We start from the raw sequence: 26,874 nt of genomic DNA on the forward strand, positions 1-26,874 counted from the left end.
ACCTAGTATGAACCATAACTAAGGTTAAATTACTATGACGTCCGCCCCAAATTTGTCAACAGATGCTGGGATCACCAAAAATGGTGCCAGGAGTTTCATACAGATATGGTGAGAAGTTTAGAGGCTCTTATAATGAATATGAATATTATATTGTAATTTGGGGCTTTTAATGATTTCTCTAACTTTACAGTATACATTTTAATGCCTTTAAAAGGGAAGAATTGGGTGCAGAAGTTTGAATTTAGTTTTAGATAGTGATGTGCGATACCACTGATTTTCTTTCCGATCCGATACCAATTAATATTCAGGGTGGTATCGACGATACTGATCCAATACCAATACTTATTTTATTTATTGTATCTCAAATTATAGCGTCATAATGATTACAGGACATCAGATTACTTGTTCTTATCACTTAATAATGCAGAGTTCATCACATAGAAATAAAAGCGCTATGTGAACACGTTGCCTGCCTGCAGCACTAAAGGACTCCGTGTCTCGCCTTAGCAGCACCTGTCCCTGTCCTCCTCTTCAGTTCACCTCAACATACACTCGTCATATTCTGTGATATGATTTGCTCTGAGGTGTTTGACAAGGTTAGTGATGTTGCCACAACCATACATGCCAACCCTCTAGATTTTTCCGGGAGAATCCCAAATTTCAGTGCCCCTCCAGAAAATCTCCCGGAGCCACCATTCTCCCAAATTTCTCCCGATTTTCCACCCGGACAACAAAATTGAAAAACCATATCCCAGACTGGTCCAGCCAATTCCAGTTTCCAACAATGTCGGCAGCAACTTAGTTTTAATATTACTCTTATTTCTCTTTTTGGGTCGCAAAAAAACTTTTAACATATTTTCAGGTGAGAATGTAGCTGTGTAAACTTCAAATATCTGAGCCGACCGACGCATCGTCTTCAAATCCCCGCGGTCTTTCGCTACTTGGGTTAAACATGATATATAAGTCACTTTGATAACTTCAAAATGTTATTGTTTGGCGTTTTCAGTTTTATTTGTAAATCAGTTTGGCTGAAATTAAAGTTATTATATTAGATCAAATTAAATTTAACTTTATTAATCCCTCGGGAGGGTTCCTCTGGGTTTTCACAGCTGAATAAACGTCAAACAGAAAACTGATTAAACAGAAGTGTGAGACGGTCGAGAGTTTACGCCAGTGCACTGTTATATTTTAGATAGCAAGGAGCAGATGGCAGCGTTTCACTCCACCGAGGGAGCTCGTGACGTACTACCCAGCTTTCTTTAGACCGCGAAGGCCAGGTCCTCAGGTGGAAGCAGCCTCTGAATTTGGACAACCCCGCTGTTTCCGGACATTTAACGTATTTTATCCGATAAATAAACACTGTAAAATGTATTTATCCCCCCAGCAGCCCTTTTGAATATCTCCCGAGTGTGGCCACAACACCTCACGTTTTTGCCACATGTATCGCAAACCACGTTTCAGCTTTTATGGAGGTAAAATACGTTCGCACATTACTCCAATTACGCTCAGCCATTGTTGTGAGTGCGCACGCCAAGGGGCTGCGAGACAGACAGCCGTATTTCGCACATGACTATGAAAGGCGGAAGAGGAAGTAGTTCCTTTGAATGTAGACAATCCGAATGTTATAGTTTCTTTCCACTGTGTTCCTGTTAATTATAAACTACAAATTTACCCTAAATTACTAAAATATCGATATTTTAATGTGAGAATCGATTCTAGAACATAAATGACTGGTATCGGAGGAATCGATATTTCAGGATCGATCCGCACATCACTAGTTTTAGATTTTCTCTTATCCACACAGGGTAAAAAGTATACATACAAGCTCAAGTATACCCATATAGAAAAGAAATAGAAAAAAACTTGCCTAAGATGTGGCCTACTTCATTAAAGTGAATCATATAAGGCTTATATGATTCACTCATGAAGGTGGCCACTTTCTCATTACTTTCATATAGTGTTTTAGTAAGTATCCAAAATATACAAGTTTCATGTATATCATTTTTCAAGGGATCTTATATCTGCTTTCACTCTTGTATGCTTTTCATACAAGTTTCACACAAGACAGATACAAACTTTATAAGATTTATATATATATATCGTTTCCATATGGGTATGCATGCACCCCACCTTGAGCTATATTAAGATAACAATGAATTAATATCAGTAGATAGGAATACAAACTTCAGTCTAAGTTAAAAAGAAAAAAACAACAACAACAACTTTTAATCATACTCAGCTTGAATCTGAATAAAAAGAAGAAAAATAAAAGATATCTATTTCCTGATGCCTACATTAAAATGTAGGGAACACCTAAAATGTCCAACTGTAACTTGATATTGTCAGGTGCAGGTTGTGTGCAGGCAGGAGTGGTGGTAAGGAGGACCCAAAGTGCAGACGCTCAGAGGCAAAAGTGTACTTCAAAACTCAGTTTTATTGCTGGATTGCAAAACGTAGCAAAAATCCAAATAAACTTACATAAGCAGGTAGCCAGACCACACAGCATAAATGAGGGTAGCTCACAACACAGACACAGAGAAACACAGGGCTTAAATACACAGAGGGAGCAATCAGGGAATGGGTAACAGGAGGGAAACACAGCTGGGGCAAATCAGGCCTAACGAGACAAGGGGAAGCGAAACCAGATACATTAACATCAGACATGGACCTTCAAAATAAAACAGGAAACATAACACATACTGAACTAAAGACACAGACTCACACGCAGGCACTGCAACAGAGAGAACAGAGACGTGGGACCAGGACAGACACAGACACTGACTGGACTGGACTGGATATCGCAGACAGGGGAGACAGCAACTAAGGATGCACAGAGACATAAACCATAAAACAGAACTCTAACAAAGAAACCAAAGAATAGAAATGATAAATAATATATAAACTCAAAACCCTGGGTCAACAACCCAGGCATTCTAACAGATATACAATGAAAAATCACCTAACTTGTCTTTGAATTATGTATTTATTTAAGAAAACAAAAAATAATTTGACAATATTATGTGGTGAAATTATTATTAACTAGTCTGGTTTAAGAACAAAATTTACAGTGCGTAATTTAAATTAATAGTTTATGCCATTTAAATGTCATGCAGCTGTGTCAGAGATTATCTTAAACCTCGCCCCCAAGCCATTGAAGGTTCAACTTCAGAGAAAAGTGGATGACATCACAGTGGCTGCAGCCAAACGTGGGCGGGGCTTAAACCCTTATACAGGGACCGTCCAGAATCCCAAGCATTTAGTTTACAAAGAGCACACATGCCAACCACAACTCCAACCACCCAACAATTTATTTCCACTTCTACATTTCAGACTCAAAGAAATATTAATACAAACTTAAACATGACAACTGCACACAGTTACACCTCAGTGGAAACATGGAAGTCCTTAAGTGACCACTTTTTTGGTACAATTGTACCACAGTGGAAATCTCTGCAGTTCAACCCAGAGTACTGCAACACTGAGATGCCTTCCACTTTGATGAAAGACATGTTGAAACTTTGTTCCATGTTAGTGGACGCAATGGACACAACTGTGGAGAAGGGAGATCCAGTGTCCACGCAGACTGATGAGGCCTGTCTTCACTCAGTGGACACAGAGTCCCCTGAGAAAACAGAAGAAACCCGAGCAAAGGACAGCATCCTGAAAGAAAGTTCTGTAGATGACCACGGTGATAAAGAAGAAACAGAAACTCCAGGACTGGAGGATTCTTCCGACTCAAAAAACCTCAAGCTGCATTTGACTGCAGAGGAGAGCAGTCTTGATAAAACATGCACAGGTGACAGTGAAAATAGCGAAATTGTAACACTGCATCGTGCACCTACACCACCCAACATATATCTAAATGTTTTTATTGGTTTTAGTGATTCATCTGAGGAAGAAGCGTCTGTGTCATCCCAGATGTTTCCTCCTCAAACCCAAACCACAGCCACAGTAGAACCGAAGAAAAACTACTCAGCTGATACAAAAGACTTGGACAACATAGAAGCTTGCCCCCTGGAAAAGCCTGTGAAGAAAAAACTACATAGGTCAGTCCGTAAGTCTGATTCAGATTTTGGTTCTTATGACATCACTCTGGCATCTGATTATCTGTCTGAAGAAAAGATGTGTGTTTACAAAGTTATTCAGTTGGTAGTTTCAGAGGCCAAAGCCTCGTCTAAATACAAGGACTTCACACAGCGGCACAATCCCGACTCTATCAGCGATCGCCTGCGTGAAAAACTCTGGCCTCAAATTGACGAGAAAAATTTGGATCTATCTCCAAAAAGGCTGACCAATATCAACAGGGACATTTTCACCAATCTTTGTAAAGCACATAACTGCAAGGAGAAATATTTGATTTTATATCTGAGCGAACGGCTTGATGATATTACTGTCCCAACGTTTACAGAACCCCTGTTGGCTTTACCAAAAAGAGTACTCACTATATCTGAAAACCGAGAAGAGTACATAAAAGTTGTTGAAAGCTTCACTAAAGATTTGGTTCTGCACGCTATAAGCAATGCAAATGAGACAAGGGAATTGCCTCCAAGGGTTGATAAAGCCATTATGAACAGGTTTACCAACAGGATTTGGGCTAAAATTTTGTCCCAAAACCTTAAAATGTCCTTCGAGAACACTGAAGAAGTCAGTGTGAAAGTATTCAATGAACTCCGGGAAAAGTGGAAAAATCCAAACACTGTGCTGGAGTTAATGTTTAATGGCCAAGACAATATTGACAATGTGATTGTCAAAAGTTTCAAAAGAAATGCCCCACTGAAGAGACCTAATTTCTTCTCTAGGGTTTTCTTACGAGCACGTTAAAGTTTACCTGACACCTGCATCAAAAAAGCGGCGTTTTCAAAAACACCTGGGTATACATGTGGACGTAGCCTAAATGCATTACATTTTTTATTACAATTCTTCATTGTAAATGTTAAAACCAAACTACTTTAAAGTAATTGTCTCATGAACCACCTGGTTGATAATAATTTCACCACATTACATTATAACGTTTTTCTGTCCTTTATCCCGTCTTCCTTCTCCCACCCCAACCAGTCGCAGCAGATGGCCGCCCCTCCCTGAGCCTGGTTCTGCCGGAGGTTTCTTCCTGTTAAAAGGGAGTTTTTCCTTCCCACTGTCGCCAAAGTGCTTGCTCATAGGGGGTCATATGATTGTTGGGTTCTGTATTATTGTAGGGTCTACCTTACAATAGAACGCGCCTTGAGGCAACTGTTGTTGTGATTAGGCACTATATAAATAAAATGGAATTGAATTCAAATAAAAATTAATTTAAAAAAAAAGTTTTAAAAGTGTACTTAGTTTTATTTGCTGTCAATTTGCCTAGAATGGAATATCAGATTAGAACGGCCTCTAAAATATAATATTTAATCTATTAAATAAATCAAATGATTTACAGAAAATAAAATTCAAAAACACTTTCATTTTCACTGTATCTGTATGGCTATAGAGGAGCTGTTATTATTTTGCCTGTTTGTCAGTGCTGGTATGAACCCCGTCCATGCTGTGTTGATCCCTTTGCAAAGGTTTGAAGCTTCTTTCGATAAACCTGAGAAAGTCAGTTTGGGTCGATGCTCAGTGTATTTTTCCACAATAATCTTGGTGACAAGGATGAGATTTCTTGAGTGATTTTTGTTCTCTTTTTGTTCTCGCAGGTAGACTCAATGAGTCTGAAAGAGCGCTTATGTCCGAGCAAAGTATGGAGTACTGATGGGATTTCCGACTCATTTTAGAGAACTGGCTCTTTCGGCTCGGCTCACTAAAAAGAGCCGGCTCTTTCGGCTCCCAACCGGCTCTTCAGGTTGTTTTGTTGCTTTAATTAATTTATTATTAACAATAATATAAAATTATGCACAAAAGGAATTACTAATGTACAAAAAAAGTGTTTTTATTTCTATATGTTTATATATAAATATATGCGGTGGCCCTTAGAGACAAAACGAGTACAAACTCCAAAACACATTTCTAGCATGAACTGAACTTCCAAAACAGAGCTACCTAAGATCACTTAAATTACACAATTGAAAGCATATGTGTATTGTTTGTGTATTTACACACAAGCGCTCATATATATTCAAATAATTAAAAAAAAATGTTCATTTACTTGTTACTACCACACACCAAATCCGGTCGTTGGTACTTGCTGGCTTGTGTAGCCACTAGGTAACAAAAGCTCAACACTGCGCGTAGCATTCTGGAGCACTTCTGTTGTCTTTTGTACGTGTTTTGAGTTTTTATGTGCTTCTGAGTTTTTAGTGTTTTGGAGTTTGTACGTGCTTCGGAGTTTGTACGTCCTATGGAGTTTTTACGTGTTTTGGAGTTTATACGTGCTTCAGGGTTTGTACATGCTTCAGAGTTAATACATGTTTTGAAGTTTGGACGTGCTTTGTCTCTAGGGGCCACCGTAAATATACTTTTATTTATTCACTCCACCTAAAATGTAATAAATAAATCATATAATACAAAAACCAACTATTCACATTTCAACTTTTAACTACTTAAATTTTCAGCTTTTTCCTTTTACAAATTTAAAGTGAAACAACACAAAACACTGCAAACCACAACCCAATTAAATATAAATTAAAATAAGAAAACAAAAAAGATGTGTGGTGGGGCGTGGCCTGCGGTGCCGTGCAGAGGAGGCGGACGCACCTGCACGGCATCCGCAATCACGCCCCACCGAATTAAATATTGTACTGGGTCCTGTGGTTGGGTTGTTGGTGTTATGTTGAGCTGGAAGCGAGAGAGCTGCAGCTCTGAGTGCGAATGTACAGCAACCGTGTAGGGATTAATAAAAGCATCAAAATGCCACTGGGTCTGCCGTGGTCGTTTACAGGATGCATATTCTCTGTCATATGGGCCTGCATGAATAAACAAACTTTCTGAATCTTTTATCATCTGCAACTGAAAATAGTTGTGGATGATTACTATACCTTTCTATTGTGATGTTGTTGTCCCTGCCTCTTTCTCTGTCTCTCCCTCCTGCTCTGTTCCTGTGCTACTGCGAGTGTAACTACCACCCCTCCCCCCTCTTCCCAGCACAAAGCACAAGGCTCGCGTGCTGAGTGAAGCGGGAAAAAAGTGCGAGAGAGAGAGGGTGAGAGAAAAACCACGGCTCCTTGGCTCATGTCGTTCACGTCAAAGATCCGGCTCTAGGAGCCATTTCGTTTGTGACCAACACATCACTAGAATTCTCTCACTACTGCTCTATTCCGGTGTGGTTGGAGTATATGGATGTATTGTGGATGGATTATCTCCGTAATTCTTCTGAACAAAAGTTAGCATTCATCCTCCAGCATCACTGTGTTTATATTATGCTAACATAGCTGTGCCGCTAGTGATCACGTAGCAAATCATTATATACCAGCTAGTCCAACTTCTGTAACCCTACAAATGTCACTGCTGATTAGTTTTCTGTCTTCAATCATTTTGGAAGTGATAAAAGAGATGTATTATTTTATTTTTCTTATTAGAAATCTCTCATTCAGAACATGCTGTATCATGTTTAGGTGGAAACTAGCGAGCTAACTTCCTGCTAACTTCTAACTCAATTAAATTGAATAAATTCTGTTTTCAAATTTTATTTGTCACGTACACAGTCATACACAGTACGATATGCAGTGAAATGCTTAGACAACTGCTTGTGACCTAAAGAAAAAAAAAGGACAAGGCTATGAATAAGATAGGAAATAAATATGAAAAAATGAAAAAGGGTAAATTTAACTAGGAAGGAATAAAATATAAAATAATTAAGGTTAAAAATGAAATAACTGTACAACACAAATTAGAATAAAGGGTAAATTTAACTGGGAAAGAATAAGATAAAATATATAAATTAAAGTTGAAAATAAAATAACTGTACAACAAAATACACAATACACAGTATAGAACTATATAACTATATAAGAATGTATGAATGTTTTTATGGATGCCTGGATGTTAAACTTAATTGTTACACCGTAAAGCAGCAATGCTGATCATTACAGATGAAATAAATTAGACAGTTTTTAACTCTCAGTGATGCCGCAGCGTTTGTATGACTTTGGGACCTTAAAGGACGGCGTTTTGGACCCAGATTACTCTGGGAAGCTCGTGACTACGGTAGCGGTAATGCTCAGCTTTGTAGCTTACCAAAGTCGTACTAAAACAGTTTTGGGCAGTTTTTTTTGAAACATAAAATCACATAAAATAGGTTTGTAGTCAGTGAGAATTCAACCAGAATTCATGCATTTTTGTTTGAGAAAATTAAAGGATTTTAAGTGCTCTTTGTAGTGCGGAAAATACAGTAATCTGATTTTTTTTCTTAATTTAGTAAACCCCAAAACTTCTAACAGATAATTGTGCTTAGTTGAATAAATATTAAAAAACAGATAATGTAAGTATTTCTAGACAGGCTGGAGTCTTTCAGTATTCACAAACAGCATGCTGGTTCAGACGCTTCTCCTGGTGGATAGCGCTTTCTCTCTTCTCCTTGAATAAAAACGATTTTTCATGTTAGTTTTATTTCAAAATTCATGGTTAAAAAAAATCCTGTACATACGAACAGCAGATAATAAAGAAAAGCGAATGGTTCAGTCTAACACGTATTCTGCAGTATGACATTGAGCTTAAGTAAAACTGTACAGTTATAAAACTTGACTTATATCTGAGCCAAAATGATTTTCCAAGAAACAAATAAAACAGTGATGTAAACGTCACCTGACAGTCTGGTGTTTGCTAAAGCTGGTGACTGGATATCAGCCACTGATAAAGTGCTGTGTAATTTTCTGTGTCCATCTCGCCTCCTTTTAAAGTCTGTCATTTTTAACCCAGAACAGTCACTCTGAGGGAAACAGCAGGTCTGCACTCAGGAAACAAACTGCATTTACTTATTTTGTGCACAATTTTGTGTCGACATTACATTATATTGAACAGCAGCTGCAATAAACAGGAGACTAACACCAGGACACATGGACGTGCTTCCTGACTCATCAGCAGGTGTTAAACAGCTGACAGGTGAGATGGATGTGTACAGGTAAACTGAGGGTCCATAGAGCTGATCAGTGGTGTCGTGAGGAAAATGTTGGCTTGTTATTTATGTTACAGAAACAAAGAGACACAAGACCAGGCAGAATTTTTAAGTAATTTAAGTCATATAATTTTTGTCTGAAGATGAAAGTTTATAGTTTATATACAAAAGATATACAATATATATGATATACACACACACACACACACACATATATATATATAGAGAGAGAGCAAGAGAGAGAACATATAAACATTCTTTCTCTCATCCGCTCTCTCTCGCACTTTTTTCCCGCTTCACTCAGCATGCAAGCCTTGTGCTTTACACTGGGAAGAGGGGGGAGGGGCGGTAGTTACACTCGCAGTAGCACAGGAACAGAGCAGGAGGGAGAGACAGAGAAAGAGCCAGGGACAACAACGTCACATTAGAAAGGTATATAATCATCCACAACTATTTTCAGTTGCAGATGATAAAGGATTCAGAAAGTTTATTCATGCAGGTCCATATGACAGAGAATATGCATGTTCTTTTTGTTTTCATATTATAATTTATATTTAATTGTGTTGTGGTTTGCAGTGTTTTGTGTTCTTTTCACTTTAAATTTGTGAAAGGAAAAAGCTGAAAATTTAAATAGTTAAAACTTGAAATGTGAATAGTTGATTTTTGTATTATATGATTTATTTATTACATTTTATGTGGAGTGAATAAATAAAAGTATATTTACGGTGGCCCCTAGAGACAAAGCACATACAAACTTCAAATCACGTACGAACTCTGAAGCATGTACAAACTCCAAAACACGTAAAAACACGTACAAACTCCAAAACACGTAAAAACTCCAAAACACGTAAAAACACGTACAAACTCCGAAGCACGTAAAAACTCAAGCATATAAAAACTCAGAAGCACATAAAAACTCAAAACACGTACAAAAGAACAACAGAAGTGCTCCAGGATGCTGGGCGCAGTGTTGAGCCTTTGTTATCTTGTGGCTACACAAGCCAGCAAGTACCAATGACCGGATTTGGTGTGTGGTAATAACAGGTAAATGAACTTTTTTTAAAATTATTTGAATATATATATGAGTGCCTGTGTATAAATACACAAACAATACACACATGCTTTCAATTGTGTAATTTAAGTGATCTAGTAGCTCTGCTTTGGAAGTTCAGTTCATGCTAGAAATGTGTTTTGGAGTTTGTACGTGTTTTGTCTCTAGGGGCCACCGCATATATTTATATATAAACATATATAAATAAAACCACTTGTTTTTACGTTAGTAATTCCTTTTGTGCATAATTTTATATTATTGTTAATAATAAATCAATTAAAGCAACAAAACAACCGTTAAAGCTGTTTCGGAGCCGAAAGAGCCGGCTCTTTTTAGTGAGCCGAACCGAAAGAGCCGGTTTTCTAAAAAGAGCCGGAAATCCCATCACACAATGAAAAGACAACATATGAAAATAAAAAAGAAAGAAAACAGGCAAAAAGTTAGAAGAAACAGTCTACTACATGTCTACTTTTTAATGCACAGGTACGATACAAAGTCTGCATTTTGCTAATTATTCTAAATATTCCTAACTATTTAAACATTTTTCAGTATCCTGCACTGTTTTTTGCCCTTCCACAATCATTTGAATTAAAAATTAAAAGAGCAGGAGTGTTAAAATTAATAATAAAAGGAATTTGTTGGCTTTTTCAAAAGGTACAAATAAAATATTGTTGATAGACCTGCCCCCTTTATTAGCTACAAAATAAAACATTAAGCCTTGATCTGTTCTGTTATTCTTCTTTTCAAAAGAAAAACATTTCTAGCCTTCCAGTGTTCTAAAAAAATTAAAAACAAACGCAAATATAAGATTATTAGAATTTTTAAAATATAAATGCTTAACATTGGAAAATACTATAACTGTTAACTATGGTACAGAACTTAACAAAATGTCATTAAAAATTATAAATACTGATAACAAAAAAAGTCATTCTTTTTAATTTATTGTCATGATTCTGGGTCCTTTTAACCCAGCGTTTTGTGTTTTCTCTTATTGCGATTTTGGTTCTGTTCTTCCTCTGTTTGGTGTTTACTCTGTTCTGCCCGTGTGCCCTGTATCTAGTCTGCGTTTCTTAGTTTGTGTCCTTTCATGTGTAAGTTCCTGTTTTATTGTGAAGGTCTGCGTCTTATGTGAGTGTTTTCAGTTTGACTCCCTAGTCTCGTCACGTTAATCACTCCCAGCTGTGTTCCTCACCTGTGTGTAATCTCCCTGTGTTCTCTGAGTGTATTTAAGTTGCGTCTTCTGTCATAGTAGTTGCTGGTTCGTCTGTGTTGTTTCCCCTCGGTCTCCCTGCATCTCTTCATGTGTATTTCCCCGGACCTCCCTGCATCTTCGTTTCTGGTTTGTTTTGTTAGTTTTACCCAGTTTAGGTTCCAGTTTCATGTTCCCAGTGCCTTTGTTGTTTGTATTTCCTTCGTTAATAAATACTCACCTGCACCAGAGCTGCCGCGTCCTTGTCCTAAATAATTCCACACGGCTTGCCCCGGCAAACCGTGACATTTATAAAATACAATCGGTCACATTTTTGAACAAAGGAACTGTACATTTTATTCAAATTATTCACACTGACTTTTTTGAATCTGCACAATTTGCTTCCCCTTTATTTTAACATTAACTTTGACTATTGCCTCCTCTAGTTCCTTATCAAAGGGACTCCACAGCTCACTGTCAATGTGTACAGGCTTTGTCAAACGAGCAGTAGCGACAAGAAAGTCTGCAGAAGTCCTGCCGGGCTCTCACCTTCGACCCCACCGTCCGGCTCTGCCCGTGGGCTTGTCTTCCTCAGCCTGCAGCCCTTCCTGATCTCGGCCAGCAGGTTGTCGACGGTGCATCCTTCGTCCCAATTGGCCATGTCTGTCCTAACTGCAGCACAGACACACGTTCCCCTGTGAGCTTAGCGCACGTGTCACAAACAACAGGTGAAAGCTGTCACTGCATCACCTGACAGCCTCACAGGTACAGCAGCATTTAATCTTTACAAACTTTCTTCTCGTCCTGATGCTGTCACATCATTTCCTTTAAATATTCAGCTGCTGATAAACTGTTGCAGAAAAATGTTGCTGATGTCAGCTATTGATTCTCGACCTGTCCGTCACCGGCCCTTCACATGTCTCACCTGTTCTCCACTTGCACTTGACCTGTCCTTCACCTGCCACACCTGGAGAGACAGGTGAGGGACACCTGTCTCTCCATTTAAGGAGGGAGGATTTAAGGTGAAATAATGGTGTCTGACTTGCTGATCTTTCTGGTGGGGGCTTCTTCTCTCAGTTTCCTCCCTTCCTCCAACCTCTTCCTCCTCTTCTCCTGCTCCCTGTGACCTTCGTTCTCCTGATCGAAGAATAAAAGGAACACACAGTTCAAACTTCAGCAGGCTAACCGGCCCCCCAGAGAGGGCGGAGCTTAACATTTACAGGGAAACAGGACTAATGTGTGGCAGCTACCACACTTTGTCACGGTTCAAGTCAGAGCCGATTGGCTGGCTGAGACATAGTTTAAATGACACATGCAAACGTGCGGCAGGGTATGAGTCCTGCAGACTGAGCCGCACTGCGATTGGCGCTGACCTTGAGGGTTCGAAGGAAGAGGTCTCTGAATGCCTTGATGGTGCTGAAGAGCTCTTCGAGGGAGAAGCTGTCAATGAGATGTCCTCACTAAGATAATAAAACGAGTGTGTGTGTGCACACGTGTGGTATCCCATGATTCCATGCTGTAAGTTCAGAGCCTGTGAGAACAGGCTGGGCGGGGACGATAAGATCTGCAGCGTCTGAGGTTCAGCTGTTTGTTATGGTGTATCTGCAGTTACGCCCTGATGGTACACAGACCACGTCGTCGTTGCTCTCACCTGGCAGCGAGGAGCTGTGGTGGAGCTTTGTGAGCTCTCTGCTGACTTAGGTAGTCAGCCAGTGGCTTTCAGTTTGAGCTGTTCTGCTTGTCATGTTAGCCTTGAAACTAAGTGAAACTGACTCGCACTTCCTTTTGCTAACGTCCTGCCGATAAAGCTTTTCAAACCGACCCAAATGGCCTGCTCATGTCTCCCCATCCAGCTCATGCGACATCTGTTGGTTCGTCCATCAAGCAGGTAAACATGCCCCTCTAAACAAATGAAATCAGCCAAGAGAGCCTCTGAAAGTGACCTGGACCTACAGCAACATTTAACTGTTTATATGACTGAGCGCCAACTGTCCTGACTGCCATCGTGAGGCAGAGTTCAGATTACTTAAACTGATCTCATGAAATCACAAATCACCTCAGAGGAGACCGAGAAGGAAGGGAAAAAAGGAAAAAAGGAAGGACAGGAAGGAAATAAGGAGAGAGGAGGAAGTGGACGAGGACATGAGCATACCTTGTAGTTGTCGAGTGCATCGAAGACGAGGTGGTGTCCCCGAGGGTCGAAGACGGCAAGAGCAGCCAGCAGCTGGAACAGCTGCATCTTCACCATGACATTGGACGTGTCGAGAGCTGAGGGCATATAGGAGGAGGTGGAGTTACCGCTTTCATAAGTAATGACTCTGAGTCGTCATCTTCACCTCACAGGTACACCGGCTACCTGCTTAGCTTAGGCTGGAACAGCCACCTGAGTCTACCTGTTGCTCAGGGTAGCGTGTAAATATGATTTTAAGGTGGTTTTAAGGCAGATCTGCTTCATTCTAACTTTCTGGTCCTCCACCCACCTTGAGCCAGCATCCTGATGTAGCCCTCGTTGTCCAGGATGAAATGCAGCCCTGCGGACGAGTTCATGATGGTCCGGACACAGCTGACGCAGGTGAGCTGCAGCAGAGCATCGGCGATGTGGGCGCAGCCGCGGCCCGACAGAGCCTCCAGCGCCTCCAGCAGGAGGTCCAAACCCTGTAGTTCAAGGAACTGCACCATCCATGACTGATTACTCACCTCCAGCCGCCGCTGCAGACCCGAGTAGTTCACCACTGTGGGAACCTGGAGGGGCAGAGTGACCATCGGTCAGAGCTGTGAGACGCCCTCTCCTTCCCCTGCAGGACTCCTGAGGTTCTGCTTCTTTCCTACCTGCAGCAGTCGGATGCAGAGCTCGGGGTCAGCGTTCTCCAGATTGGCCTCCACCTTGCCGTCAGTGACTGTGGCGGGGCCTCTGGTCAACTGGTCCTTTACCGCCCCCCATTTGGTACTGGTTGCCATGATGACAGGCTAAAGGTTTTACCGATGTTTGAGCTGACGAGGGTTAAAACAGATACAGGTAATCAATCACAAACAATCAATGACATCATCATCTTTTTAACGTCCATGACAAGCAGACCTGACACAAGCGATGACATCACGCCCGTGTCAGCCTGCCTCGGGCTCACAGTTTCACATTCATTAACACATCTCTGAGTCACAAACTGAGCTCCTCCAGTGGACGCCTTTATCTGCTCAGGAGGTCAGAGTCCTTTACTGTGATTGGACTCCATTTGGCTTTAGTTGTGTCATAAATTATTATTTGAATTATGTTCCTGACTGACAGCTCGAGTACACTTCTGATGTGGACCAGTTTTAACTTGGTTTTATTCAGCTCCGAATCAAAGCTCCAAATCACAACAACAGTCACCTTGAGATGCTGTACTGTCTTTGTACTCTCAACAACCATATGAGTAAGAAGTTTTGTGACAGTGGCAAGGAAAACCTCAATTTTAACAGGAAGAAACCTCCAGCAGAGCCAGGCTCAGACCAGTTTGGGAGAGGGAAGGAAGACAGGACAAAGGCACTCTGTGGAATGCATGAATAACAAGAAACAGAGAAAAAGAAGAAGAATGCAGTGAATCAGGCTGAAGGATCAGCTGATTAACAGACTGATAATAAAGCACATGATTGGCTCCAGTAACAGAAAAATAAACACGAAGCGCTCACAGCTATCGTGGCTGTGATTTGGAAAGTGAATGAATCAGACTGAAGGCTACGTGAATCCTGCACTCAGTGTGTTGCAGAGTCTTCATCAGTGAAGAAGAGTGACTGCACGTCACAGCGTGGTGGGTGAAATATGTCAGCTATGTGGTATTTCTGGTATTCAGTGCGTGTGCATGTCCTGACAGCTGAGCACGCTCGCCACATTAACGCGCCGCTGTGAGAAAACCTGAACTTTAAACTTGAAAGGTGGAGTAGGTCAGTCACATGGTCAAAGGGTGTTTCCAGAGGCCTGGATTCAAATCTCCCCCGGGGCATTTGAATCCCCCCCCCCATCCAGCCAGCCTTCCTGCGTCAGTAAAGCTTCAGAATATTAAACACAACCATGAAACTTTCAGACTCACTGCAACATGGTCCTAATAAAGTGAGCACTGACTGTGTAAACCAGCAGAAACACAGGCAGGAAATTCACCTGTAAAGGTGTGTGTGGGTGTGTGTGTGAGTGAAGACAGACTGACTGGGGGGAGAAATTCCTTCTCAGCAGATGAGCTCAGGATAAAGACTCTTCCTCTTTTTGGACAGATGCTTCATCGCTTGGTTAAACTGTGGCCTCCTCCTCACGCCCGGCAGCAGAACTTTAACCACGGAAACAAATGCTCCTCATCAGCAGCAGCAGGTTTCAGTCTTCAGAGAAGGACCAGCAAACAAACTCAGCACTAGTTGTTCCAGTATCGGGAAAAACTGAGGGATGATCCTTTAAACCTGAAGCTCAGGTGTTTGTCATCATTTAACAACTTAAACAGACCTTTCACTGTACACATGCGCATATCTGTCAGTGGTACACCCTCACAGAAGAACAAATGCATTGATCTCAGTGCTGATGGATCAATACAGTGATTGGATAAGAGCAGACCCGCATGCTCCGATTCAAAGGTTCAAAAGTTTAAACACAGTTGTGGCTAAAAACCGCTGACAGGTCGAGCTGTGCCTGCCAAACCGGACTCCCTTCAAAATTAATCGAATTTAGTGTCTGAGCTTCAGTTCACTCGGTGCTGTGGTGGGTTCGGCTCAGCAACACCGGCCGGAGGACGGAGCAGCTTCAGCCGCTCCGCTGCTCCCACAGGTACAGGTGTATTTCACCGGGAACAGAAGAAGCTCATCACACAAACTTACCTGGAATCTGTCACTTGTGTCAAGCCGGCCTCCAATTCGAGACTTGCAGTCAAGCCAGCCTCCAGTTTGTTTTACGTTCCCTGTGTATTCAAAGTATTACGGAATGGATGTGGAAACCGGATTTCAAAATAAAAGCCAACTTCGAGTGAATTAACAGGTATGTTAAGAACATAATAACATATAATTTAGGCTTTTTTTTTCCTTTTTCTTTTTTTTCAAACTCTAATGTTAGATCTATATGATAGTGATGGCCCGCTTGAAGCTGACGCTCCGGAGCGTGTGTCGAAAAAAACAACACACTGGTTCAGAAGCACTGTGTCGAGGCTTGCTTCGTTTGGCAAAAGTCACGTGACCAGTGACGTCCGAAGCTTCATTACGCACGTAACTGCTTCGGTACCTGATTCAAACGGATATAAGGAAGTGAATCATCCACGGGATTCGTGGAGTGTGTTGATGGTGACATAGAGCGAAGAGGTGATCATTCCACTGACAGATATGGAGCCAGCGAGGAAGAGAGGACGTTCTGGCGTGTGGGAATATTTTGAGTTGATTTTGCTCAATTCATTTTATCTGCCGAAGTGAAAAACCTGAAATGTCCAAAATCATGTTTTCATAATGTAAATCTCATTACAGCATATGACTTTAGGAACACTTCCATGTGAATTAAAGCTGATGAAGACTACAACAATGTATTTGACACTATACGTACATTACATTGCTACAGTTTAGAAAATCATTTTGTTTATTGTTTTTAGGTGATAGTCTGCAGGACCCAGGAATACCTGCATATCTACCAGCTTGCAGTGCAGTTCCTGCACTCCACAGCCTCTTCTGTTCCATGCAAGTGGATTTTCTCCAGGGCAGGAGAAACTATTTCTAAGAAAAGAAACAGACTCAGCCAGCGCACAGTAACACTAATCCTCTTTTTAAATGTAAATTACAAAAGGGCTACCTGACATAGATCATGTTTTTACTTTGCAAGTTCTTGATTAGGGGTGGGTTTTGATTATTGCCTTTCTGATTACAATCCATGCTAAATTGGATAAATTTATATTGATTCATTACAATCCTGTGTCGATTTGTAAATTAACGTTATTATGCCTGAAACGCCAGCATCTCAGGTTAAACCTCACAACATGTCGTCAAACACCATACAGCTAAAACAGTACCTGGGAGCAGGTTTACGGATTCTGCATACAAACGTAAACACAGAGCGCGGACCCGACGCGTCAGAGTCAGATTTTGGTGTGTCGTCGGGTCCGCGCTGTGTTTGCCTCTTTTTTTTTTCGCTGGCTTCTGCAGCTGCAGGTTCATAACTCTCTGTTTACATCTCTAATTAAGTCTCACATGTGTCAGCTTTCTTTTAATAGATACGAAATTATGGATATATACTGATAGATGACCAGAATTGTAATATTTCTGACTGAGGCAAAACTTTCAAGATTCCAATCAAATTGAATCGGATCCTGTATCGAATCAAAATGATTCTACAAATCAGTAACGATGCAGCCGTACTCAGCCCCTAAGCATTTTCCCTTTCCAGTTCACAATCAATCCCACCCCTAGGTCAAAAATATGTATAGGACAATTGGCCTAATCTAATATTTTGTATGAACCTGTCCAGCTGTCCAGTGATTAAATGACAAGTAGATGGGGGCAGGACTCCACAGCAGGGGCATACTCCATAATGTGCTGTGCAGTCTCATATGTATATTGTATATGTTGCTCACTTATTGTATTTACCAACATAAAGGAGTTATGAGCAAAGAAAGGCCACACCATAGTGCATGTTTAAATAGGGAAAGTTTATTGATCAAAATGTATTACGCAAATACGCATTACATTTTTTTCAGCCCCCCAATCGAGAAAACAAAACCAATTACATGTTCAAAGCAATGGAACGGTGGCCCAATATCAGAGAGAACTCCACTCTTGAGTGAGCAGTGATGATTGAGTGTGCGTGTTAGTCCCCATAGGGAAATAGTTCCTCTGCATTTAACCCATTCACCCAGTGAATTTTTTATTGAGCAGTCTGTTTTATTTTGCAGATTCAAGCTGCTCTTCAAAATATTCGCCACCAGATGTCACCGGAGAGGACTGTGTTGAAAAGCTTCGAGTAATGAACCATTTTTCAATACAAGCTTCAGTGCTTCGGAAAGCTTCATTTGGCCATCACTACTATATGACACAGCCTTGTACCCTAATTGTGCCCTGTCACTATCAAGGCCATCTTATTTTGCCTTCCAAAATAAAAGCCTTTTCAAATTGTCCATATACGACCTACTCTTTTAACGATTTCAAAATGCTCTTAAATGAAAAATTCATGTTTCAACAGGATAATTCCACTTTAGATCAACAGTATACAGCCCCACAGTGATACCATATCAATATCAAGTCATTCTGATTTTGACTTCCAAAGTAAAAGCCTTTGACAATGTCAAAGTAAAAGCAGGAGTGACTAAAACAAGCTCTCTTCAATTATTTTGGGATGTTATTTACTTATCAATTGTGAAAAAATTGCTCTGAATAAACAGAGAAGCAAAAACGCTCATGAACTGGCGTGGAGAAAGACGTGTCTGTGTGAACAGGGAAAAAGCTGAACGTGGCGCGGCGCTTCCACGTGCAGTGTCTACCATCACGAGTAAAAAGACTGCAACATTAACATTAGCATTGGAGGCTAAATAGAATTTTCGACACATCTCCTCCTCTATTAAAGCTCGTTTTCAGCAACCGAACACCAAGAAACATCAAGAAAACCTCACTGCGCCGATAGAATACCGTGAATTTTATATAAGTTTGAATAACTTACCGTTTGTGTAAAATACTCCAATGAGTACGGCAGGCATCCACCACGGTGTAACCAGCAGAAGCACATGGAAAATCGGCCCGGCAGAGCAAACTATTTATTGATCCACGGGTTTACCTGGGCAGAAGCCCAGGGGCCTGCCAAGTTAAATAACTCTCTTCAGAGTTCATTTGCTTGGACTTGAATAACACTGTTTAATAACTCCAACACTGAACACTATTTGAATCAGAATGTGTTAAAATGACACTTTGAGAGTGGAAATCAACTCTAACATCTTTAACCCTGAAATTTTAACACTCCAGTTTTTGCTGTGTATATTTAGCCACACTGATGTTTCTGTTTTTAGTTCAGATATTGTCATCATTGTGGATGTTTTTGCTAGATGCTGTAAATGTGTAGTACGTGTGTGCCACATATGTGTTATAGGCAGGAACACAACGGTTACATCATTATCATACAGCATACGGATGATGATGCCCGATGAGGAGCGAGACGAGGAAGCCGACGAAGCCGCCTCCCCCTCAGTCTTTTCTCTCTTCAGAGAGCTTGACCTCTGAGGGCCGCCATGGCTCTGACTCTTCAGAGGAACCGTCACCTGCTGTGTGGGAGGGATGTGGCCGTGCACAGATGCCGGCCTCTCGCCGCCTTTCCGCCGCTCCAACTTGGCTCTGAGTGTGGAGTACGAGTCAGCATGGGCGGGGTTGTGGGTGAAGGACTGAGAGCGCTTCTTGCGTGGGTTGTCATCAAAGAACTCAATGATGAAAGCTTGCTGAGTGAGGTGCTCGGGGGGCGCCTGTTTGGGAAATTCGGTGGGTGACAGAGCTTTAGGAGGACTCTGGGACAGGGGCCTCTCAGGGGCTACGGGTGAGGCAGAGGCCGGTCTGGGTGGAGCATACTGCAGTGGTTGGTGTAGCTGACTATGGATGGACTGGCCTGATTGGATGACCTGCTGCGACGCCTGGGACAGCTCTGATTGCATAGAGTGCTCAGTGCGGACCGAGTGGTGGGATTTACCCCTTCCTTTGAGAACTGGGTCCTCTGAGTCACTCTGGGTCCCATCCTCATGGTGGTGACCTAAAGACAGGAATAAAGATGTCAGTGAGTACTAGCTTTTGAACTTTGAAGCTCAATGGTCACAAGTGTATGACTGAAGCTTTGATAGCCTCAAACAAAGACAGAAGTTTAGTGGGGTCAGTAAAATCAGAGAAATATCAGAAGATTCAGGGACCGTGTGTCAATAAATTGTTAACAATGAAGTGCTGGACAGGTTTTATCACCAGCAGGAAGCATAATCCCCGATTACCTGTGAATGACAAACAGGTAACACAGGTATGGTCCGGAACACAGGTGCAACTCTGACCTTTCAGGGTCTTGATGTTCATGGCGAGGTCACTCTTGGTGCTGTAAACGTCTTCAGACGGTGGGCGTCTCTTCATCATGCTTACATCACTGTGGACCAGCCAGTCAGCCACCTTGCTCTCTGCTGACATCACCTCTGCAGGTGTGGCCATGATGGCTGTCTTGGTGGGTGTAGCCTGCAGCTTCCTCTGGCGAGTGGAGAACTTGGTGATGTGGTCTTTAATCTTGATCTTCCCAGGCATGCAATCATCAAACTCAATGGTAAAGGAGGCATGGCTCTGAACGACAGGCGGAGTCGGAGTGGGAAGTGAGGGTGGGGCCGGGGGCGTGTCAGTGTCCTTGGTGGGGATCTCATGGAGCTCCGCGCCTGAGGACTTAGGGTGCTGGAAGTCCTTGGTGGGGATCTCAAAGTAGCTCGGCTCACGGTGGTACGAAGGGAAGGCGGACTTTGGCTGACAGTCTGACAGCGATGCAGAAAATTCTGGATCTGCAGAGGGAGCGTCTTTCTGAACATCTGACAGAGGCAAAGAGATGACATCTCACCAACATCATCAATAACGCACCATCAGCTCAATTTAGCTTTATTTATACAGCACCAGTTTACTGCACTCCTCCACTTTATTAAGGTGTGCGTACCTGAATGTGGCTCATCGCTGGTTTGGACTTTACTCCCATAATCCTCCTCTCCCCACCAGGAAGGCTGGCCATACAAAGGAGTGGGCCGACACACCGGCGCCTCTGTCACAGAAACGTGTGATAGGTGAAATTGCCGACCAATCAAAGTGTCCCGAGGAGCGTGAACAAACGACTTTCTGGTTTGTTACTAAAACATTTTCCTGAACGAGCAGATTTATAGTAAAAAATACATCAGAACAAACAGCAACACATCATCTGCGTACAGGAACACACAGCGGCCAGACACCTGATCCAGTACTTTTTAACCCTGCACCAGGCTTTCTGGTGCAGGGTTTTGTGTTACATTATGTTTTGTACAGTGCAGTATATTTTTGACCCTGTGTGATGTCAAAATTTTGTGTTATTGCTTGTATTACGCCCAGTATTGTTAGGAGTACATTTGATACACAGTATATTTACTGCCAGTACTGTTGCTGTATTATTGTTACCCTGTGCGAGGCTCTTGGTACTCTGCGCTTTCTCGCCTCTCGCCCGCTCATCCACGTCACTCTTCTTCCCCTCTGAAGGCTTTAGGCTCATCTGCAGCTGACTGCTGTACTTCTCATGCTGAAACAGAAGAACGAGGCAAACGTACTCAAGGTACTGCAAATTGCATGTACTCACGGTACTGCATGTGCTCACGGTACTGTACATGCTGTGTGTAGTCATGAGAAATTCATGACGCTCTGAGTAGTTTTGGAAATGCAAACTAAATGCAGTTAAACAAGGAAATTAAATAACACCCTCTATGCAGTAATTTGTACAATAGAAAACACACACCCACAAACACCAACCTTTAGGGCCTCCTCTGGGACTTTGTGTTGACTTTTCTCCAGAACGTAGACGTGAGAATGTGAACAACAGCTCAGAAAAATATTAAAATTATCACACACACACACACACACACACACACACACACACACACACACACACACACGCGCGCACAGACACGCACACAAACAGTGCGTGTGTGCGTCTGAAGGATATCGTATCCGAAGCGGATGATGTCGGACAGTTTGAGGGTGATGTAGGTCTGATCAGGAATCCGAAGGTCGTTTACAAATGTCTGCAGGAAACAAACAAACAAACGTCCAGGTGAAAATTTCTGATTATGATGCTGAAGTCCACTCTGAAGGTTTTCACTCTTTTGTGATTTTACAGTTCTTGCCTGTTTAAATTAAAGTGGAATTAAATTTTTTTAAGTTAATAAAAAAAAAAAAAAAATCTTTGTACTGTAACCTGTGACTTTAGGCATCACCACCCCCCACCTGTGTTTGCTGCTGATTGGTGGATACCTATGATAATGTACTGATATGTTGTGTATGGCTCACCCCATTGAGGCTGCCCAGGTCCTTCACCAGGTGTTCATCAGTGGTCGGGTTGTAGTTGATGACAGCGTGCTGTTTGTCCACACTGCGAGACTGAGACACACACACATACAACTCTTTTTGCTTACTTTCACTGCGACTCAAACAAGACACCATTACAACTTCCTTTTTCAGACCAACCTAGAGGGAGGCAATTTCTACTAACCCGAACACCTGCACAGGTCAGCCTCACCTGAAGCATCAGCTCGCAGTCCTCTCAGCCCACAAAAATCATCTCTCGGGGGAGGCGGTGTCGAGTCCCCGAACTGCTTACCAGGAACCATGATGTCACACTCATCTTCACAGGCCTGCTGAGAAACCCCAGAGCATCCTGGGAAATGAAGACAGAGGCAGGTGATACAGGTGGGTTTGTGCGGGCCTGTTGTGCCACCGTGACAGATTTTAAATATTTAATCAGACAAAATGAGTAATTTCAGACGATCCTGCTCTTACTGATTTGTGTGTGTTTGAATCCTGACAGCTGAGGCACCTGCAGGTGTGTAGTCAGGTCCAAAAGGACCTGCAGGTTGTCCACACCAGCCTGAGTCTGAGGTTCAAACACCTTCAACTTTCAATTAAGCACTGAATGAACTCCTACAGACATTTTTATTCACAGTGCTCTGATTACAGAGGTTCGGCACAGAAACGGGGTCATGCAGTCAAATATGTGATATTTATTAAAAACACAGAGCATGAGCAAATCAACTGTTCATTTCATCTTTAGAGTTAAAAGTTGAACTAAAGCACTGACCAGCAGAAAATAAAACACGAGCGCTTTATAAAACTTCTAATTTGAAATAACGGCTCAGAGATGATTCTGTTTCCTGGGAAGGGGTTAAAGATATTTCCTATTTCTAACAGGAAATATCCAACTGTCAAATGACCACATGATCTCACACACACACACTCGCACAGGTGAGAGTCACTGACATTAAAACTTCAGTTTTAGTGTTTTTCTGCACATATACTGCAGTATCATCAGTACTGTCAATACTTTTGTGTGAACCACACGAACAGATGAAGTGAGAGTTTGGAGTTTGAGCACTGGGTTTTGTATGCAGGAGCTCTTGCAGACACAGCTGAAGGATAGATGAAGCTCCTCTGCAGCACAGACAGCAGTGCCACAGACGCTCTGTCCAATCAGAGGCTGACACACGGGCACACATGGAGTAGATCAGCTCCTCCATCAGTCACTGAGACTTCACATCCACTCTGGAGCTCACTCTGTGAAGCTCTGCCCTTCTCAGGAGGTCAGAGGTGATTGGACGGCTCACTCCAAAGGGTTCCATAGGTAAAAAGTCTGGGGAAGGGAGGGGGGATCTTCCTGTTTTTCATCACGGCATAGAACCAGTGAAGAAAACTGCTCATGATGTGGACAAGTGTGGACAACACACACTCAGATGCACATACACACAGACAACCACAGACACTGAGCTGATGCTGGAGGAGAGGAGCGGCTCTTCAGCAGCATCTCTCCAGGCCTCAGCGCCTCTCGGCGGCTGCTGCCCAGAGCTGCTCCTCCTGTCCGGTTCCGACAGACGTGTGTGTGTGAAGGGTGGGGGAGTTACAGACAGATGACAGACAGGCTCTCCTCCTCCACGCCCTGCCCTCCCCCTCTCTTACCTCCGGGCTCTTCCCCGCTGCTCTTCGCTTCTTGGATCTGGGGCTGGCGTGCTGCGGGGCGGGCAGAGCATGAGCGGGTCCCGTTATCCGGACTCACACGGACTGGGGCGGCTCGGCTCCGATGATGCTCTACAACATCTCCTCCTGACGCACCCGCTGCGTCAACACGCACCGCGACAGCGACCACCGCACCGGAAGAGCTGCCGAGACCTTCACAATTAAAGCCCGCACCTGATAACATGCCCAGTGAGGTTCGAACAGGTTTTATTAGAAAAAATAGAATATTACAGTCCACTGCAGCACCGACCGAGTCTGAGGCAGGCACACCGGGGCTGGCTGTCAAATTACCTGGTACTGCCACAGCAGAGGGCGCTGTGGAGCTCTGTTATCATACATTTGGCTTGGCAGTGGTCAGTAGTTAGACTCAGAGGCACTATGTTGTAATTTCGGTGAGTCAGACTGAATTTTCATGTTGTTTTTGTTCACACAAAACTAGCCATTGATTAAAATGAAACAGTGGTTCACCTGCTGGCTAAAGTCACGTGGTAGGCAGGATTCTGCAGATTGTACCGATAGGGATGGTGTGTGCTGAGCCAATCCAGCGGTGCACACCTCACACGACTGAGTCGAATGGCTGTGTAAGTGGCAAGTCAGACCTGCATGATCCAGCAAGACTTAAACCGGAGAGCAGCTCAGAGTCCCTTTTACATACTGTAAGACTTGAGCACGGAAAAGCACGGCCCCCTCAGCGTTGGTCTGCTGAGGAGCGATGATGGAGGATAACTCATGTACGAGTAAAAAGTGTGACCACGCGAGTAACTTCGTCACAGCACACCTGACTGCAGGTGTGACCGTGACGGAACGGCTGCCCTCGGCCTACTCTTATTGTGAAGGCGGGTCGGTTTCCGGTCGCGCGCTCGGCAGTGTGAGGGTTTTCGGAAGACCCGCTCATCGGTAATCAGCACAGATTCTTCTGATCGATCAGCTCAGCGTGCGCCGGGCAGAGGTCACATGATTTGGAGCGCCGTCGCTTCAGTACGGGAAGCGCCGGTTTTGCGTGACGTCACCGCAACGCTGACACGGGGATGAGGATGATGACGTCATCTATTGTAAAAAAAGAAAAAAAAAGAAAAAGAAAAAAAAAGTAAATAAGCACGTGCACGTCTCCGGTTCATGGCTCTGCGTGTGACCGTCTGTGAGCTGCAGATGAAGAGTCTACCTCACATGTGACTCAGCTGCTTACCTGCGCTGTGTGCGTGCGTGTGTGTATGTTGGGGGGGTGTACACTAATTCAGTTTTATTTATACAAGCTCAAGGCGCTTTATATTGTAAGGTAGACCTTACAATAACCCAGCAGTCATATGACCTCCTATGAGCAAGCACTTTAGCGACAGTGGGAGGGAAAAACTCCCTTTTAACAGGAAGAAACCTCCAGCAGAACCAGGCTCAGTGAGAGGGCGGCCATCTGCCGCGACTGGTTAGGGTGAGAGAAGGAAGACAGTACAAAAGACATGCTGTGAAAGAGAGCCAGAGATTGATAACAAGTATGATTCAGTGCAGGGAGGTCTTTTAGCACATAGTGATTGAAAAAGAAACATCCATCATGGGTGGATGCATCTGGGAGTTATTTTTTCTAAACAGGCTCAGATTTGACCAATCAGATTACTGCATATGGCAATGAGTACTTTGTGGCTCAAAACCTGGAACTGAAAGTCCAACATGTTGGTTCTCGGAGAGCTGCTGCTCCGTCAATCACAGCAGCTCCTTGGTGCAGGTGACCGTCAGGTGAGCACAGGAGCTGCTCGCTTAGAAGAGCACGCAGCAACACGACATATGAGCAAGCGGAGTGAGGTATGGGGTCTTCACAACCCCTGTTCTCTGTACACCATCAGGACGCTTGGCCTCCCTGTGGCTGCGGGCTGCTTGCCTCCACCCCAGGGAAAAGGGTAACATCTCCTGGGTCTGGGGGTTGTACACATGGGTGCTCACAGACACAAACTATATCTTCCTTGGCTGCTACCTTAAAGCATATCGTGCGCTGTTGATCTTGCGTGCTGCTCAACATTCAATATTTAGTATTTACTGTTACTTACACGTAGATAGGTTGTTGCTTTGACCTCTGTTTTGTGTTGTTCTCTTGTTGTTTGTTTTCTTTTTTCTTCTGTTAACAGGTGACCCAATGGATTTTCTCAGTGTCTTCTCTTACTGTCCCCCGATCCCCTCTGTTTTTCTTTCCCCCTTTTCTGTCTAATTGTCTGTCCAATTTTTAATAACTTTAAATAAATAAATAAATAATAATAATAATGATAAAGATCAATCAAGTGGACCAATATCACATTGACACGTTTTCTCCACTTGAAGAAATAAACCCGTTGGGCATCTTTCCTGGCCCTCAGACAATTCTGATTGTTTTTCTGTCCCGTTCGGTACTTTAGCAAACAAACAAACAAAAAACAGGACTCATCAAAGAGCTAGAACAACATTTATTCTAACAGTAAAAGTCTCAGCGAACTTTAATCAACAATAAGAACAGAAAAGTCTAAAACCTGAACACCTGCACGGGAACAATGTGAGGCTTTTAATCTAAAAGGTCTTTTGCAAGAAACCAGGTGAGCAGGCAGGTGGCATTAACCTGGAAAGAGTTTATTTGCTGTGCTTTCTGAGCCCCACCCACATCAGACCACCTGAGCTCAGAGACAGTGCAGCGCCTCGACCTGACAGGAAGTGCACACAGAAACCTTGCTGACATCACAAATGGACGCAGTCACTTCGGCGCCACTGAGAGGTGAGCGAGGGTTAGATCAGTCAGTCACAGGAAGCTCCGCCCAGAATCCTTGCTGCTTCCTCGTTCTTTATGATTGTGTTTCCCTTTTAACCCTTGGTAGAACCTCAAAATCCCATCCTTTCGTGAACCTCGGGACCAAAAATTGTCCCGCCCCAAAAGTG

The 26,874-nt window shown here is 42.9% G+C and overlaps 1 protein-coding gene and 1 pseudogene across 2 annotated transcripts; both read right to left on the reverse strand.

The window, feature by feature from the left end:
- Positions 1–13,092: 13,092 nt before the first annotated feature.
- On the reverse strand, positions 13,093–18,985 carry LOC309720235 (inverted formin-2-like). Its single transcript, XM_082556934.1, has 4 exons — positions 18,908–18,985; positions 14,095–14,256; positions 13,746–14,007; positions 13,093–13,533 (listed from the first exon to the last, which is right to left on the reverse strand). The coding sequence occupies exons 2-4, from the start codon at positions 14,221–14,223 to the stop codon at positions 13,292–13,294; spliced, it is 633 nt and encodes a 210-aa protein (XP_082413060.1). The 5' UTR covers positions 14,224–14,256; positions 18,908–18,985; the 3' UTR covers positions 13,093–13,291.
- Positions 15,463–25,021, reverse strand: LOC309720719 (centrosomal protein of 170 kDa protein B-like; annotated as a pseudogene). The gene is made up of 12 exons: positions 24,217–25,021; positions 23,929–24,128; positions 22,499–22,636; positions 22,270–22,359; positions 21,924–22,004; positions 21,733–21,789; positions 21,388–21,505; positions 21,142–21,154; positions 20,900–21,075; positions 20,265–20,777; positions 19,370–19,978; positions 15,463–15,560 (listed from the first exon to the last, which is right to left on the reverse strand). The product of its transcript is annotated as a centrosomal protein of 170 kDa protein B-like (transcript).
- Between the last annotated feature and the right edge of the window lie 1,853 nt (positions 25,022–26,874).

The sequence above is a fragment of the Aulonocara stuartgranti genome (genome assembly GCF_965226115.1).
Source record: "Aulonocara stuartgranti genome assembly, chromosome: 13".
Classification (NCBI taxonomy): Eukaryota; Metazoa; Chordata; class Actinopteri; order Cichliformes; family Cichlidae; genus Aulonocara; species Aulonocara stuartgranti.